Here is an 18846-nt window from a genome sequence, read left to right on the forward strand (position 1 = left end):
TGATATATAGTTACATTTTATATATTCCTACACTTAGCAGCCCGCTGCCTTAAGGTGCGTATGGAGGGTACCCCTTTTCAATTCTGCCCCAAGTGCAATCGCAAATACCCTTGGGTCGAGAGGCACGCCACGTGCAATCTCTGCTTGCCAAGGGATCACCCCGAAGCGAACTGCAGAGCGTGTAGTAGGTTTAAACCTAAGACACTTAAGGACCGTTCGACAAAGCGTTGGGCCCACCACGCCAGGCAGGAGGCCATGGCAGCGGAGGGCACCTTCAGCGATGGCAGCGACGCCGTACTTTCGGACGGCGAGGGCATTACGGCGTCGAAAGACAGCCGGCGAGCGCAGGTCCCCGACCTCGGAAGGTCGTCCGGCAGGGCGGCTATGGGGAAGACCTCCGGCGACGCAAGCGCTACACACCTAACACACACTAAACACACTAAGACCAACCGGACCTCGACAACGTCGACTTCACGGAAAGAGGCACAAAAAGAACGGTCCGACTCGGTGTCCTCTGGGCGCTCTCGATCGAGATCACCTCACGACGCAAGGCAATCATCCACTCTTGCCAAGAGTGCCTCGCTACACACATTAACGGAAGTTCGATCGTCCGAAGACGACTTCCACCCCCAGGCCGCGCTCCAAGATACCGAGACCGCGGTTAACACCAGTGAGGCCCCACGAAAGCACACAGATACCTCTCCAGACCCTCGGCGCCAGGCGTCGAAAGTCTCTGGGGCCTCCAAGGGACAGGGAAAACATTTTTCCACGCACGGGGAGGGGGGGGAAACAGCGGAAAGCACAGCCTTCCACTCCTGTAAAGCCATCCTCTCACCCTAGGCAGACAACCAAACACAAGTCTACCCTTGAAAAGTCCCATAAATCATCACCTACTAAAGTAATACCCTGTTCCAGGGAATGGTCCAGTGAAGACATAGACAGGGTTATGTCTAGGATGTCTTCCTTGGCTGATTTTTATGATAAGAACCCAGAACATTTTCTTTCATATAACCCTCAAGGGGCCACACCCTCAGGCTCCTCCGATCCTATCCCGCTAAGTAAAAAGCCACGGTTCGAAAGACCTGAACCCTTCGAGGTTCAGCCTTACTCCATTCCATATTCTACTCCACTCCCCAGTTTCCAGGGACAAGTTTTCCCTGAAGAGGACCAGGAGTTTGAATTTATGGAAGAACAAACCGGGACAGATTACCTTGCAGAGGATGAGGACCTGGAGGAGGGAGAAAATGAGCAGGAAATTTACAGAGTAGATTCCCCAGTACAAAGCGAAGCCCCAGTTACCGACTCTCCAGTTGATAACCAGCCCCTCCTCAACGAGGTTCTCGCTCGAGCAGCGGAACATTTCCACATCGACACCCACGGTGTACAGGAGGAAAGGGACTTCGCGGAGGAGTTTGTAGGAGAAAGGAGACCGGTCGCTCAGACCATCCCTATCCTCAAGTCCATCCAACGAAGAATAGATCCTTCCCTGGTGAATCCTAACCTCACCAGAGCTGTCAACCCCAGAATTGAAAAGATTTTCCGGGCAGCCCAGTCTGACCCTCTGTATATAAGGGGACATCTTAAACCAGATTCCCTAGTGGTTACCAACACTAGAAAAAGGGCTGGCACGCCCTTATCTTCATCAGAAGCTCCTCCCGACAAGGAGAGCAAAAAACTTTACGGGTTTGGCAGGAAGGTAGCCTCAACGTCCGCCTACCAAGCAAGGATTGCGAATTCCACCACCCTGTTGGCTAGTACAATTGCCATCAATGGGAAGAAGTCGCGGCGCTCATTGCCTCTGCTCCAGAACCGTTAAAGGGCCAGCTGGCTCGGATCTCGGCAGAGGGGAGAGCCGTGTCTGGTTGCATTTTAAAAGCAACTTTCGACGCCGCTGACAACGCAGGGAGATTGATAGCAGAGGGTACTGTTATCAAGAGACATGCGTGGTTACGGCAGTCGGGATTCAAGACAGAAACCCAGGCTTCTTTAATAGACAAGCCAGTGGAACCCGACCTATTGTTTGGGAAAGCGGTCGAAGACGCACTTAAAAATGCCAAAGATGAATATGAGACTCTCAAATCCCTTGGCCAGCTTACCAACAAACCCCCTAACCAGAGGGGGAACAGTAATTTTCGTCGCCCACGCGGCCAAAATTCACAAAGAGGCAACTATGCCCAGGGACAGGGTACACAATGGAATAACAACCAGCAGTCTACCCAGAGTTACGGCAGGGGTAACAAGAGAGGTCGTGGAAGAGGCAGAGGCAGCCCCAACAAGGGAGGTGGCACGCCTCCACCAAAACAGTGACGCTCAGTTCAGGGTCCCTTGTCACGCAACCCCAGTAGGGGGACGCATTTCCACCTTCACCCAAGCTTGGGAAGGGATCACCTCAGACAGATGGGTGCTGTCAACAGTATCCGCAGGATATTGTATAGAACTACTGCAGCGTCCCCGGAACCATCCTCCACGACAAAGAGTGCACTCCCTAGAGCATCAAAGGATCCTTCTCGAGGAGATCGCCATTCTGCTATAAAAGGACGCGATAGAACTCGTCCCAGGACACCAGGTAAACAAGGGTATATATTCAACTTACTTCCTTGTGCCAAAGAAAGATTTGACAATGCGCCCAGTATTGGACTTACGGCCTGCCAACAAGTATGTCAAGCCCCAAAAATTCCGTATGACCACGCTACAAGAGGTAATCCCCCTCCTAAAAAAGGGGGATTACATGGCAACCTTGGATATGAAAGATGCTTATTTTCATATTTCCATGCTCCCAGCGCACAGAAAGTACTTACGCTTCAAGGTGGACAGTCGCCACTACCAATTCAAGGTACTGCCCTTCGGGATAGCTTCAGCACCAAGGGTATTCACCAAGGTACTGGCGGTGGCAGCTGCACACCTACGCAGGGAGGCAATCCCGGTGTACCCTTATCTGGACGACTGGCTCATAACGGGGGAAACCCCAGGAATTTGCAGGTCGAACATTCAGAGGACTATCGACCTCCTCCACGAATTAGGCTTCTCTATCAACGAGAAAAAGTCAAGTCTGGTGCCAAGCACCTCAAAACAGTTTCTAGGAGCTATCCTAGATACTCAGAAAGGATTGACCTTCCCTTCGGAAGAGAGAATTCGGAATATACTTCTGCAAATTCCGCATTATCAGTCAGGTCAACAGATAACAGTACGCAAAGCTATGCGGTTACTGGGCATGATGGCGTCATGCATTTACCTGGTCCCCCACGCGCGTCTGCGCATGCGTCCCATGCAAGAATGGTTGGCGAAACAGTGGTCTCAGGCAAGTGGTCAGTGGGACGATCTAGTGGTCGTTTCGCCAACACTCGTACAGAGCCTACACTGTGGACAAGAGAGAATCTCGCAAAGGGGAAACCCTTTTACGATCCCGAAGTACAAGCCGTGGTGACTACAGATGCATGCCTGACTGGGTGGGGAGCTCACCATCTCCACCACACAGCTCAGGGTCTCTGGTCTCACTCAGTAGCCAAGAACCACATCAATCTGCTAGAGCTTCTGGCAGTATTCCGAGCGCTAAAGGCGTTCGAGCCCCATCTACTGAACTTGTCGGTGCAAATCAGGACGGACAGCACGACAGCCATGTTCTATCTGAACAAGCAAGGGGGGACTCGTTCGCCAAATCTGTCCAAGCTTGCCCAGAAAATATGGATATGGGCACTCAGACAGAACATCTTCCTGTCATCACAACATGTTCCAGGGGAGCTCAATTCCCTAGCGGATGCTCTAAGCAGAGACTCCCTCCCAGAAGAACACGAATGGGTCCTTCACAGAAACATAGTAGAAGATCTCTTCTCTCAGTGGGGTTTCCCCACTATAGACCTATTCGCCACAAGCGAAAACAAACAATGCCCAGGATTTGCATCCAGGTTCCCCCAGCCAGACTCCCAAGGGAATGCCCTGTGGATGAACTGGTCAGGGATGTTTGCGTACGCTTTTCCACCAACTCCTCATCAGGAAAGTGGTGTACAAAATGAACAAGGAATCGATGACGCTCATCCTAGTTGCTCCCATGTGGGCGAGACAACCATGGTTTCCACACCTACGCAGGATGGCGGTGTGCGAGCCCATCAGACTCCCAGCCTGGTACAACCTACTGTCCCAGCAACAGGGTCAAACAGTGCATCAGGAACCCAACTCTATGAACCTAGCAGCATGGCTCCTGAAGTCATAGAGTTTGGACATCTCAAATTACCACAGAGGTGTATGGACATTCTAAAAGAGTCCAGGAAACCAAATACAAGGCACTGTTACTTTGATAAGTGGAAAAGATTCGTTATCTGGTGCCAGAATAAACAAATCAACCCGGTTGATTGCACTCCTTCCAACGTTGTGACATACATTCTCCACCTGCTAGATGCAGGGTTGGTTTTTAACTCGCTTAAAGTACACCTGGCAGCCCTCTCGGCTTACACCACATCCCATAACAAGGTCTCGTGGTGGAAAGTACCAGTGGTTAAAGCCTTCATGGAAGGAGTAAAGAGACTTCACCCTCCTATTTCGAACCCACCGCCAGGATGGGACCTCAACGTGGTGCTAGCTAAGCTCATGGGACCCCCATTCGAACCCATGCATAAAAGTAGTCTCAAACACCTGACTTATAAAACGGCCTTCTTAGTAGCCATTACCTCCATAAGAAGGGTCAGTGAAATTCAGGCTCTGTCAGTGCAGGATCCTTTCTTTACTATCCACAAGGACAAACTGGTTTTACGCACACACCCTAGGTTCTCACCTAAATTCATATCCAAGTTCCATGTAAACCAGTCCATCGAGCTTCCGGCTTTCTTCCAAAACCCGCAAAGCTCGGCTGAGGTGAAACTACACACCCTAGATGTGCGTAGGGCGGTCCTATACTATGTAAATAAAACCAGACCGCTAAGGAAAACAGATCAACTGTTTGTTTCCGTAGCTACAGGCAGAGAGGGGGATCGCGTCTCTAAGGGCGCTATCTCGAAGTGGATTATCAACTGTATACAGCTGTGTTACTCTCTCTCTGAAAAGACTCTGCCTTTTACGCCAAGGGCCCACTCTACTAGAGGCATTGGTGCCACTCTGGCTTTCATTGCAAATGTTCCCCTCGACACCATTTGCAAAGCAGCTACTTGGAGCTCTATTCACACTTTTACTCAGCATTACTGCATTGACACTCATTCCAAGACAGATACACAAGTGGGACAAGCGGTTCTAAGACACCTGTTTGCTCATGACCCTTCTCACATCCCACCTCCTTCTTCTGGTACTGCTCGCTAATCTATGCACAGCATGTGATCTAAGCAGATTCCACAAGCCTCAGAAGGGATACATTACTCACCGTAATCGTATTTCTGATGCTTGTATCTGCTTAGATTCACATGCGACCCACCCTTCCTCCCCTCCGAGAGAAGGCGCATGATTGCTTGTAGTCTTACCTTTCTGTCTATCTGCTTGGATTATCTGTACTCACGCTACTCCTCATGCTTCCTCATGTCAGAAAAAATACAATCTGAGGATCCTAGACGCGTGAGGGATCTTGGGTACAGTGGACGTCACACTAGGGATAGTATTACTGGCACGCCTGTGTCGATGCCCATTTTCGAGTTTCGAAAAACAAACTGTAATACTCCGCAGCTTCCACTAGATGTCGGCCTATGCACAGCATGTGAATCTAAGCAGATACAAGCATCAGAAATACGATTACGGTGAGTAATGTATCATATATATATATATATATATATATATATATATATATATATATATATGCTATGAACCAGCAGGTATCATAGCGCTGCTCACCCTGGGCCTGGGGCAGCGTATAAGAAAAAAGGAAACAACTTCCCATCAATCTTGTACCTTGTTGTGTCTAAATTGAACAATTGAGCATTAATAATTGAGCAGTTATATAGCGCTACGAAGCCACAGGTATAAGAGCACTGACATCCAAAATTCTTAATTTATATAGTGCTACGAACCAACATGTATTAGAGTGCTGCTCCATAAGAGAAAGATTCCCAACACTAGCCCCCGCGAAGTGGCAGTTCAATGCAATACTGCAACCATAAACTTAAAATAAGGAACACAATTCCCAAGGGCAGTAAAGCACATATATATATATATATATATATATATATATATATATATATATATATATATATATATATATATATATATATATATATATATATATATATATATATATATATATATATATATATATATATATATATATGATACACAAATTCAAATGGCAACCACTGACTAACATGCAAAGCACAACTAAAAGGAGTGGCTTAGCTGTGGTGTCAGCAGCAAAGAAAGAGGAGTTAGAGTAAAGGACATATATAGAGGAGGGTCCCTGCTCATTGGTCCCCTGCAGGGCATGACCTGTCCCCCATGATGGTTTGGGGAGTTCCCCATGCATTGACATTGAACTCTATCTAGTTCTGTTGTTGAAACTTTTCTGTTTGTAGAGGTTTTTTCTTTGCTGCTGTGGTTTCAGAGTAAAGCTTGATATGCATAATATGAAGCCTCCTGTCATGCCATAGAATCTTTTTGTAATGCCTGCCAAACCCAGGCAGGCTTCTTGACAGGTGATTGCGCAGAGGCAAAAGAAGTGTAGGGTTATGCAGTCCTTTGCAACCAGAACAGCTGCAAGACCTTTTTACTCTCGGTACAGAGTTACTGGGAGATTCCCAGGGAATCGTTGCTAAACATGCACGTGTACGGTCACATGGTTGGGGGTGTCTCCTCTACTTAAGCCCTGTGGTGACCTACGCCGGGGCTTCTGATTAGCGTTTTGTTTTTGCTTGAAGCTTAACGCTAGTTTCCAGCTAGCGATTCATGTTTGTTTGCTTAGCCCTTCCATTCGGCATTTTGTTTCATCCGTCTTATCCGGATTCCTTGGAACCCTTGCTGGCTGGCGAGTCAGCAGCCTGCTTCCTAGTTCAGAGGTTGCTGCTCTCGCTGGCATTCAGACAGTTTTCATACAGCCGGTTTCTTTCCGATTTGGCACCTGTGTTGGACTTACAGGGACTTTCATCAGCTTCGGCCCATTTTCATTGCCGCTACTTTTGCGCCCATTAAGCCGCACAGAGGTCACGGCTGTCAGCTTCTTCCCGACGCCCCAGGTGACGTGGCAAATACCCGCAGCTGCAGACCTTCTAAGCCGGCTTATGGCTTCATCCCGACGCTGCATGAAACGCAGCGTTTACCAGCAGCTGCAGACCTTCAACGGCTTTCAGCACTTCCCATGCCAATTGCAGCTCACAGCTCTTGTCAATGCCGCACAGAAGCACGTGGCTCTCTGCCCATCAACGCTGTAGGAGGCAGCCAACCTGCCGCTTTCCTCACTCTGCAGGGTGTTTTCTGGCATCTCTTTGAACCTGTGAATATCCAAGGCCATTTAAACCCATATTCAGCTGTCTAACTGTTGAGGACAAGTTCTTCTGATTTATTTTTATACACGTTCTCTCTAATTGATTACCTACAGTTATCTGGTGAAAGACTTGGGGCTAATCATTACTGGAATCAGTTTTTTGTGTTCTGTGCAGTAGACTTATGGACGCTCTGCTGTTTTTGTGCAACCAACCCGACACTAGTGTCCTTGCCGTACGGGTTTGGCCCCTCACTAACCTACTCCCTTTCCCCTCGTTTTCTTTGAAGCCATTAATTCTGCAAGTTCCAGGTCTTCAAGAGTCTCCAGATCCTTCCCAACGTAGGGAATCAGTTCTACTGTCTTTAAAGAATTAGGGGGAGTTATTGGTTATATCGTGCTAGGCTGGTAGCATTTATAATTGCCTTCAGTGTCCCAGCGTAACACTTTTGGTAATAAGCATTTCCATTGATGGCAGTTTCTAGTACATTGAAGGGCGATGATAGAATTCGAGCATGGTTTTGTAATGGACCAGAGATGAGCTCCACCGTGACCTTGAATTATGGGAGACTAAATAATCAGGTATTGTTTTAGACGCCCCCTGCCAGTTCCCAGGCAAGTAATTTGAGACTGCCAAACCTACTGGTAGAAATGCCAGAGCCAGGGATTGACTATGTATAGATGAATGAGGGGAGTACCAAGGGAGAGGGTGAAAACCATGAACCAGTCCTCCAAGAGCCCTACATACCTTGCCTTTGAGCGGGAGCGAGTTCACTAATGTGGCTGTAGTAACATGAGGTGCATGGGGGACGCTATGACACAGATGTGAAGAGGACCTGTCTGAATAAGCATGACTGGTGCCCTCAAAATGTTTGGTGTAGACTGAGCCTCACTATCGCATGCCACTATACCAAAAGTATTGTACATAAGGTTAGAAGATTGGGTTAACGTTTATAATTTTAACCTCTTGAAGTTCCGTACTTCCCACTGTGTGGGTAGAGCACTACATTTTGTGACCCTTTAATGCAGACAACAACAAAAAAATCCAATGACCTCCGACCTCTCTGACTTGACAGTGGCATGAAAGATGTGTGCACAGAAGAAAGGGAATTGGTTGTGAGGATCAAGTGTGTGATTATTTTATTCTGAGACTACAGGCATGCAAACTGTCAAAGCACTGATTAGAGAAGGGCAGAAGAGTTACTGCTCCTGCGAATGTCTGTATCGGAGTGGGCACTGCCTGTTACTTACTGGAGAGTACTAAAATTAGCAAGCAGGAGGTTGGATGATGGGCTTGAGATGTACTCCTGTGCACCCTTGAAGCTTGTTGTCTTTTTGTTCTTCCTATAAGCTCACCTACCGCCTCGAGAGAGAAATCTGGGATTGCTTGGTCAACTGTCAAAGGGGACAGAGAACATAGTGGCCTGTGTGCAAGTGGGGTGAACACAGGGGCAGTGGGAGGGGAATGGTGTAAAATTCTGATAATATATTGTAAAACAGAAGACAGGATTATATTAAAATTTGCGTTAATCAAACCTCCCAGACTAGGAACTTTGCGAGGAGCATGGGTAATGAGGAATTGGCAGGGAGGTGCGGTTGGAAATCCTTCAGGCTCTTGGGAAAATAAACCTGCTGGATTACAATTAAACAAAAAAAAGTGGAACACCCAAATTCTTCCAAACCAACGCGAACTCCCTGGCAAGGCACTTTACCAGATGCAGAACTGTTTCTTAGTTTGTTCAAAAGATTTAAAGATTTCTTAATGCCCTTTTTCTTTAGAAATATATACTGTCCTGCGAGTACCAAGGGATGTCCAAGCTAGTGGCTTCCGACATTTACCTTTTATGGTTCTTGTAGTGCTGTGACCAAGAGTGGTCACCACATGTTATAACACAAAAATGATATTATTTTTACAGTGCTCTCATTAAAGCCCGTTTTTGTGAGGATGTGTGAAAAGTCTCTGTATCCAGCTCATTGTCTGCGTAAGATTTTGAGTGGGAATGTGGCCTTTTATCCTGTCTGAAGATGCCAGGCACAGATTCTCCTGAAACGTCTTGACTGAGGTTTGCTTCTAGTATGTCTGCTTTATATTTGCACTGCCCCGTTCTTCGGCTATGTTATGGGATGTCTATTTATTCTCAACAAAAGGGTGCATTTGTCTGTACAAGTAACACAGCGTTTAAGCTTTTGCAGAGTGGTGGTCAGTCTGGGTAAATATTGAGTGTAATTTAGGGGGATCGATTTTTTTAAAACTATATTGTGTTCAGCCTGGCTTTCAAAGAGAATTGACCATAAACCTAGAGTTCTTTAATGAATGTGGAATTTGTTGTTATATGTATTTTACTTTAGGTTGTACACAGAGACTTGAAACCCAGCAACATTCTTTACGTCGATGAATCTGGAAATCCAGAATCGATTAGGATATGTGACTTTGGCTTTGCAAAGCAGCTCCGAGCAGAGAATGGACTTCTGATGACTCCATGTTACACTGCAAACTTTGTTGCGCCAGAGGTATTGCTAGCACTTTACTCTTTCAAAATGCTTGTTTGGGCAAACACTGGTAATAGAACATATGATGACTAGCTGCAAGAAGAACACTTGACTGTGGCAATGTACTTTACTTAGTCAATATAAGTTGCATAGAATGCTGCTATTCCTGAAAATAAACCAGGTTTGACGAAGGGAGGAATAGAAGCCAAATTAAATATACCTCCGTCCTCTGCCCTGAAGTTTAACCAATTTAATAGGTCACTCGTTTTTAGGGGGCAGAGACGGTGCAAACTGATTCTTCCACATTTTTCATGTCCCCTTTTTTTAATTGATAAATACAATGCCATCTTTCGCGTTCTGCCATTCCCAGTTCTCCTTTTTGTACTCATCTTTCAGAGGCTTGTGGTGGTATTCACATGCAGTTTAAAAGATATTTTAAAAGACTAAATAGCTTTTATTTATTTAAATGAGATATTTTCTGACGTTTATACTAAAATAGTGTTTTATTTACCAGTTGTAGCCCACATTGTTAGATTTCACGCATGTACTCTTCACATGTTTTTCCACATTTTAGTGTGGGGAGTTTAATACCTCAGAATACATATTTGCAGTTTGCTACCATGAGGAAAGTTCAGCACACCAATCCGAAAATGTATTTGAATTTTTTTTTTAATTTAAAGGAATTCATGCCCTGGTGGTTACACATGTTTTCGGGTCACAGGGCATAGGTGCAAAGAGAGCTCACGTCTGATGTAATGTGGCTCAATATTAAATGTTTCTTTTTTCTGTAAGTATTGTGTTGCTCACAAATGTATTTGTCCTGACAAAATAACAGAGTAATAATTCAAGAACACTCAGTCTCACAAATATCTTGCTATTCCAGTAGTGACTTTATTCAACTCTCAAAACATGTACTGTTCATGGATGACATGGTATCGTGAGCTGCTGTGCTTTGTTGTATGCTGGGCAAAGGTTTCCAATACGCCAGGTGATGCAAGGAATACATTTTCAGTTTTTATTACAAAAAAATAAGTGTTTCAGTGCACTAAGCCTGCTGCATCTGTAACATTACTCCACAGAGAATTTTCTCTGTCAAATTTCTTCTTGAAAACATCGACTTTTCAGTACTGCAGGATCTGCACGGTTAAGATGTCTACCCACCCCATACGATCGGAGTGTGGTGCTTGGGTGCAGAGCACACCATCTTGGAGTTTGGTTCCTGTGAGACGATGACTCTCAAAGCGCTTAGGGATGGCGTGGCCAACTTGGCTCTAGGCTGCCTTCCTAAATCGAAGCTCACTCCCTCCAGAAATAGCTTAGAGGAAGGAAGGGTGTCTGAGCTACACACACCTGAAAAATAACCTTCCAGAAAAAATGAAGGCAGGAAGAAAGAAATATCACAAACATAAACTGTCCCATTTTATGTGTAAGGTTTGAGGAGTGCATGAACAAAGTCTGAGTTAATTGTTTTTTTCAGCTAAATTTGAGATTCTTCACAAAAGATCTCATTCCATCGAGGAGGGTCCTAGGCACAACAATTCTCCTAGGCTTCAGTCCACCGTGGGCTGCCCTACCTCTCCTGGACTCCCAACTACCTGATCCCTCTGAAGATATTTTTCAGGACAATCAGTATGATCTTGATGAAGACGTGTTATAAATCCAAGACCACGATGGTGGTTCTCAGGACCCTAGCTCCCATGGCCCATACGTATCGCTCTCCCTCTACCCTGCTAACCTAGCTCGCTCTCCTTTCCCTCTCACTCCTATTCCTTATAGCACACTGACTGGCTGCCTGGTGTACCTCAGAGTCTCACTGGTCCCCGGCACCCCGCCAGTCCTCTCGCACTTTCCTCAGGGCCCGACACCTCACCCTTACTCAAAGCACTGAGAAATGTACCCAAGAGAGTGGCTCTTTTTTCACTTACCCCAGTCTCAACCGACCGGGTGAACTTGACCCTCCCCTCCCTGTGACCCTTTGTGCACTTCTCAATCTGTACGCACATGCCTGAAGATAGTCTTGTCGGTCTCACCCCTGTCTTCACCCCAATTGTACTATTAAAAACTTGCAGAATCTCTGTCAGGCCTATTTGCTATATCCCACACTGTTAAATGTATTTTATGGACTTACTCTGCCTGTGCAGAATTATCGTCTCAGAGTTTCAAGGGCTCTGAGCGACTGTTTTCTTTTACCCATGTTCCCACTCTCCATGAGCGCTTTGAAACACTTGCCTGTGTAGAGGCGCTATATAAATATACAATACAATGACTTAATACAGATGTCATGGGTGAACTGGCCCACTACCCCTGTTCATGAGGCAAAGCCTGACGATATTTATTTGGACGTCACTCCTATTACCTTATTGACAACCAGCTGCTCTTCAATAACATTCTTAGGAAGGCAGCAGACCGTTTCAAAATTGTCACACAGGAGGCGGGGCCTGACCTAGACTTTGTGGAAGACATCCTCAAAGAAAAGGTTCCACTCAGCCAGGGTATTCCCCTTGTCAACTCCATTTGGAAGTGCATTTCCCCTCTTTAATTACGTCCTCCCTTACTCGGGCAGTGAATCTGCACGTTGAAAAGATGTTTCAACCCGTGCCCTCTGATCCCCTTGATATTCGGGGACACTCCATTCAGGACTCCTTGGTGGTCACCACAACTTGATAGCATGCAGGCGTTCCCTGGTCTTCAGCTGAGGCTCCTCCCGATAACGACTGTAAGAAACTCTACGCCTTGGGCAAGAGAATGACTTCTTCTGTGGCCTATAGTACCCATATTGCCAATAACACCACTCGGTTTACCAGCTTCAATGATGTCCAGTGAGGTCTAGTACAGGACGAACTTCAGAATGTTTCTCAACCAGCTAAATCAGAATTACTTGCCATTGTCCAGGAGGGACGTCAGGCCAGGCAAAATATTCTAAAGAAAATGTTTGACGTTTTAGAGATGACTGGCAGAGTGTTAGCAGAAGGGACTCTTTTAAAACGTCATGCTTGGCTGAAGAACTCTGGGTTTAAACCCAAGGCGCAAGCCTCACTCATCAATAAGCCCATTGAAGAGTCGCCTCTCTTTGGAAAAACAGTGGATGACGCTCTCACGATGGCAAAGAAAAATACCTGTTGCTCCTTTCATGGGCAATCCTTCTCTCTAATCACTCAGGGTTCCTATGGTACACGCGAATCACCCTAGCACTGTGGCCAATGAGCGTCCAACATGTATCGAGCCGCTCAACAGCAGGGATTTCGGCATGGCAAGGGGTTGGAGTGCAGCTGCCAGAGGCTCCCCTACACCTTCTAGCAAATGACACTTCGGTTCAGGTCCCCTCCCTTGCCTCTCCAATAGGTGATCGGATAATATGCTTCACCCATGCATTGGAGGGGATCACGTCAGACAAGTGGGTGCTCAAGACTGTAGGCGAAGGTTATTGCATTGTTTCTTCAAACGCCTCTATCACCCGCCAAAGAACAGACTGTCTCCAGACCATTTCCTCATCCTTCAGGCAGAAGTGGAGGCCCTGCTGCAAAAGGATTGGTAGAACTTGGCCCAGATTGTCAGGTAAACAAGGGTATCTATTCAATATATTTCCTTGTACTCAGAAAGGATCTGACTATGCACCCTGCAAACAAATAGGTGTATCCTCACAGGTTCAGGATGACAACTCTACAGGAGATAATTCCACTGCTGAAGCACAGGGATTACATGGCCACCTTGGATATGAAAGACGCATACTTTCATAGTTAAATATTGCCAGTGCACAGGGAAGTACCTAAGGTTCAAGATAGAAACCACTCACTATCAGCTCGAAGTACTCCACTTTGGCATTACCTCGGTCGTAATGGTTTTTACCAAGGTTCTGGCAGTGGCAGCAGCTCACCTGCACAGACAGTCCATTACGGTGTACCCTTATATAGATGACTGGGTCATAACTGGGGACACACATTAAGCATGTCTGCGGAACACCCAAAGGACTATACCTACTTTTTCATCCTAGGTTCTCCAACGAAAAGAAATAAAGTCTCGTCCCCAACGAAGTGAAACCATTTCTGGGGTCCCTAATTCTAACAGAAGACAGGTTTGTCTTCCCCTCCAGCGAGAGGGTCCAAAACATGTTGTTCCAGATTCCTCTGCATGTAGCCGGCCATCAGATAACTGTACGGAAAGCCATGCGGCTATTGGGAATGATGGCATCCTGCATTTTCCCGCTTCTACAGGTCCGTCTGAGCATGCTTTCTGTGCAAGAGTGGCTCTCGAACCAATGGTGTTGGGCAAGCAGTCAGAGGGCTGATCTACTGGTTGTCTTGAAAGCCCTCATTCTATCCGTCCCGTGGTGGATGGGGGAAAATCATTCACCACCACCGCTGTAGAGGCCACACTCTCATCCCTGTCAGGGTTGGGCGGTCACCTTCCACCCCAGACAGCGCGCGGCATGCGATCACAATCCGTAGCGAACAAACAGATCAACCCGTTAGAGCTACTAGCCTTTCATACCCAACTGCAAGGGAAGACCGTTCTAGTCCTTACAGATAGCACCACCACCATGTTTTACTTAAACAGGGTGGTACTCGCTCTCCAGGGCTGCCCAAACTTTCAAAGCATTTGAAAATGGTCACTCACACACGTTCCTCCTGTTAAAGCGTGTTCCAGGGGAGCATAATCTTCTTGCAGATGTGTGTTTCCTGACGACCTGTTAGGGAGAATTCTATTTCTGTACTAATTCCCTTCAACCTTAGAGACCCCCAGCTCTTTTGCTGGAGTTTAGGACTTTTTAATTTTAACCCTGGAGTGAGTGAGACCTTTTTCTCACTCATGTGTGTTGATCTGATTTGGATTGTGTTTCTACTGTTTTTGGAGTCTGATGAACTCCATAGGCATCTAATTTTCACAAGAACAGTAAAGTGAAATTGACTTTACTTACCTTTTCTCTTTGTAGGTCGAGCACACACCATCTTATGTGGATTGCTGTGGGATTACCTAGTAGCCCCTTATCCTATTCTCTCATGTAACATTTTTATGTTACCCTCACTACGTTAAATAGCTGCTGGCAGTGGTTGAATTTTTCCTACCATTGTGCATTTCTACCGCAGGCTGAACCCTCAGCTGCAGTACAGCACCCATGGGTGACCATTTTGTCAAAATGGCCCCCAACTTCTTTTTTCACCATGTTCTGTTTGTGTGGTCTTCCTAGGGGTTTACTCTGTGCGTCAAAACAGATTTGGGCCCTTTGTTTGTCTTGCCTATGGCGGGCTTCAGCCCTGAAGCCCGCCTCTGGCACCAGTGTGTCTGGAAGGACAGGATGTGAAGGAGGGTATGATAGGGCATTTATAACGTACCTATACACAAGTGTTTCAAGGCGCAATGAGGTAAGGGAGGGGGAACAGAGGGAAGGCAGAGACGACAATCTTACTAGGCCAGGTGATCGTGCAAGTGCAAGGAGGGGAATTGCAGGGGGGGGGGGGCAGTGCAGTACATGGGATCAACAGTAAAAAAAAAAGCAATAAGTAAAAAGTGTGGCAAGTGCAAGGGTAAGTGCAGGTGCTTATCCTTGTCCCCTGTCCTTTGTTTCTAGGAATGCCTGAATGCAACCAGTCCCGATTGGATGGCTGTCCTTTTAGGACAGCCACCGTGCTGTGTGGTTGACAGCCTAGGCTGTGCATGAATGGGAGAAACCTGCTTAAAAGGCAAGGGTTTTGGGACTAGAGGCAGTCGACCACTGGGAGAAACACCAGATGAAGAAACCGTGAACTAAGCTTGCTGCATCTTCCTGGACCTTTGAATTGCCCAGTGAAGCCCTGCTGCTGTGCTGAAACTCCTTTTTCAGTTCGACAGAAAAGCTCAGGCGGGGACTTCTCCCCTTGGGTTAGTGGGACCAATTAACCCTGAGACTAACTCCACTGGACCATCTTCCCTGACTTACTGTACTTAGTTGCTGTAAGAACTGAATGCCAGGGGTCGTGTAATCAGTCGAGTGAAACATCACTGATGTGAACACTATGGCGAGTACGACTATGTCCCGGCTGACGGGAGGCAGTTGGGTGCCAACAAACCTGCCAGGGCTTCGCCACTATACGAGGTGGGTTCCTTTCATGCCATGATCTCGAGGGCATCTGCTCTCCTCAGTTTGTTGCTGGAGGAGACGAGGAAAGAGGAGAGGGGCTTACCTTGCAACGCCGGGAGTCCTGACGGAAGACAGTCATGGCTAGCCATCTGCTGGACAATGTGTGGGAGAAGGTTTGGTGCTTATGAAGACGCCAAGTACTGCACCCTCAAAGAGAAACATGCGAGAAAAGAAGTACATGGTCTTTCAAAAAGCCGACTTCCATTACGGCGAAGCTCGTTGATCACATAAATCACTTTACCCCACAGCCGCAACCTGCCTCCCTTTCCCCTCCCCACTTATCTTGTGCTGCCGACTCATCACGGTTCCTGCAGTGTCAGTTCCTCCAATTTACATGGGTCAGAGCTGGTGCTGCAGGGTCCTTTTTTATATTGTATATATATTTCTGATGTTTGTTAATCTGCTTAGAATCGCATGCTGTGCATAGTCCGACATCCAGTGGTCACTGCAGAGTATTGCATTTTGTTTTTCGTAGTCGAAAAGGGGACGTCGACAAGGCGTGTCTAACACTATCCCTATAGTGACATGCAGTGTACCCACAATCCCTCACGCGTCGAGGTCCCTCAGTTTGTTTTTTTCCACCCAGATATTGGTCGCCTTTACGTGGAACTCCTCGAGAGAAATTGCAAAAATTTTTACTCGACCCTTTGGTCGTTATTTAAGATTATAAGTTACATTAGAACCCTCCTTCGACGTCTTAGCTGAGAAGCTGTTTCACCGCCGAATAAGAACTTTGGCGGTCACTTCGACGGAGGAGATCCTTCGGCGCTGCCGAACACGTGGACTGGCCTCGCCGGCCTAAGACAGTAGGGAGAGTGGGGTCATGGGACATTTCTTGTTCTTTCTGAAAATGCCTTTCTCTTTACCATCCCTTTCCTTCGGGGTCGTTATCACGTTTAACTGTATCCTCAGCTATGGAGAGGACTCCCTTTAGATTTTGCCCGCGCTGCAAAGGCAAATTCACTTGGAAAGACGAGCACAAACGGTGTAACCGTTGCTTGCCCCGCGACCACAAAGGACGGCTGTGCGGCCTGTAAGCTTCTTAATCCTAAGACATTAAAGGACCGCAGGGTCAAGAGGTGGGCAGCCTACGCTAGGTCCGATTCCTCACCCGCCGCCGCCGAGTGTGACGAGGATAGTGATAACCCGACATCCGCTTCGGAAGTTGTAGACCTCTCTAGGGAGCGTACCCGCTCCTCGTCGTCTGTCCCCGGCCCGACAAGCTCGGCTCACGCACTGCTTATGGGGATGAACACCCCGGCGACACTGATGAACACAGAAAACACAAACATAAACGCACAACCCACGGCACGTCTTTGTCAAAGACGAAGGAAGCCCTAGCGTCAACAGACGTCGGGTCTACCGGCGACCTCCACCGACCGTAAGGGTCGCAAGCCCTCCACACCACCTCAGACGTGTCTAGCGACTGGGCTACCCATAGACAAGGGCGCTACCACCAAGACGTCAGGCGTCGCGCCTCATCAGAGTGCGGTCGTCGCTGAAAGAGACTCGGCACCGCCTAAAGCGACGCCAGACCTACCCTCGGAGGAATTCATCGTCGAGAGCTTGGAGCGTATAGTTTCCAAGGACGGCCAGAGACGGACGGCGAGTGAAATGCCGAAAACCGCTCACAAGGCCAGGGAAGTGCCGAAAATGCCCGAAGGAAGGCAGGGACAGCTCCCGCCATCGAAAGAAGGCCCTAGCTTGTGAGAAGGCTTCTCAGGAGGCGAAGGGACCTTATCCTTGACGTTATGGGACAGACCTAGATGAATACAGGCAGAGGGACCTCTTTTTTTGCCTCCAGACCATTCTGGTTTACCATACTGGACTGTTGAGAGATTCCAGTCATGTATGGACAAGCTGGACATATTCAGGTCCACTCCTGAAAATAAAACACCTAAGAGACCAAGGGAGGTGCTTCAGGAGGACCCTAGGGCTAAATATCCTAGACTTAACCCCCTTCAAGAGGACATGAATACTTATGACCTCACTGAAGAAGACTCTCACTTCCAGGAAGATGAGGAATTCTTAAATAGTGAAGACTAACAAAACCTCGGAATAGAAGAAGGTTTTGAATAAAACACTGACATGGGGGCTGGAGGAGGGGGGCTTCGAGGAAGACCCAGATGAATGTGGCTCACAGCCCTGGCAGTCACCAACAGAGTCTACAGACCCTGACATCTTAAACCTTCCCTCTCCTCAGACCACACCGGTCAGGAATCCATCACCAATAGATGATCGACCCACCTTCAATGCGCTACTTCGAAAAGCAGCAGCGCATTTTGAGATTGAAACTGGTGAAATTACCCCTGATACTGATTTTGTGGAAAAAATCATTAAAGAAAAACCTCCGACTAGTCAAACCATTCCCCTCCTCGCCTCAGTTAAGAGACGAATTACTCCATCGCTGTCCACACCTGCACTGGTAAGAGGGGTCAATCCCAGAATTGAAAAATTGTTTACTCCCGCTCAGTCAGACCCATTATACATTAGGGGTCACTCAATTCTGGACTCTTTGGTGGTAACTACCACAAGGAAAAGAGCGAGGGTTCCGCTGTCAACCAGCGAAGCATCCCCAGACAAAGAAGGAAAGAAGCTCTATGCCCTGGGTAAAAGAATTACAGCCTCAGCAGCTTTTTCAACCAGAATTGCCAATATTAATACACTACTGGCAAGTTATGCTGATGCCCAATGGGGAAGATTACGGCAAGACCTCGAGGAAGTCCCTGAGCCCTTAAGAACTTGCTTATTGGCCACAGTAACAGAAGGAACTCTGGTTAACCAGAGCATCATTAAAAACACTCTTGATGCTGCAGAAACGGCTGGCTGTTCTTTAGTGCAGGGAATTCTTCTGAAGTGT

At 47.2% G+C, this 18846-nt stretch overlaps 1 protein-coding gene across 3 annotated transcripts in view; it reads left to right on the forward strand.

Moving 5' to 3' along the window:
• Window positions 1-18846, forward strand: part of RPS6KA3 (ribosomal protein S6 kinase A3) — a 1283345-nt gene that overhangs the window by 1090682 nt on the left and 173817 nt on the right. For all 3 annotated transcript variants that reach the window (XM_069637077.1, XM_069637076.1, XM_069637078.1), the window contains exon 18: window positions 9731-9892. In XM_069637077.1, coding sequence (XP_069493178.1) covers window positions 9731-9892 — 162 coding nt within the window. The remainder of the gene's footprint in view (window positions 1-9730; window positions 9893-18846) is intronic.

Source organism: Ambystoma mexicanum, chromosome 7p (genome assembly GCF_040938575.1).
Source record: "Ambystoma mexicanum isolate Mex_15411 chromosome 7p, UKY_AmexF1_1, whole genome shotgun sequence".
NCBI classification, from domain to species: Eukaryota; Metazoa; Chordata; class Amphibia; order Caudata; family Ambystomatidae; genus Ambystoma; species Ambystoma mexicanum.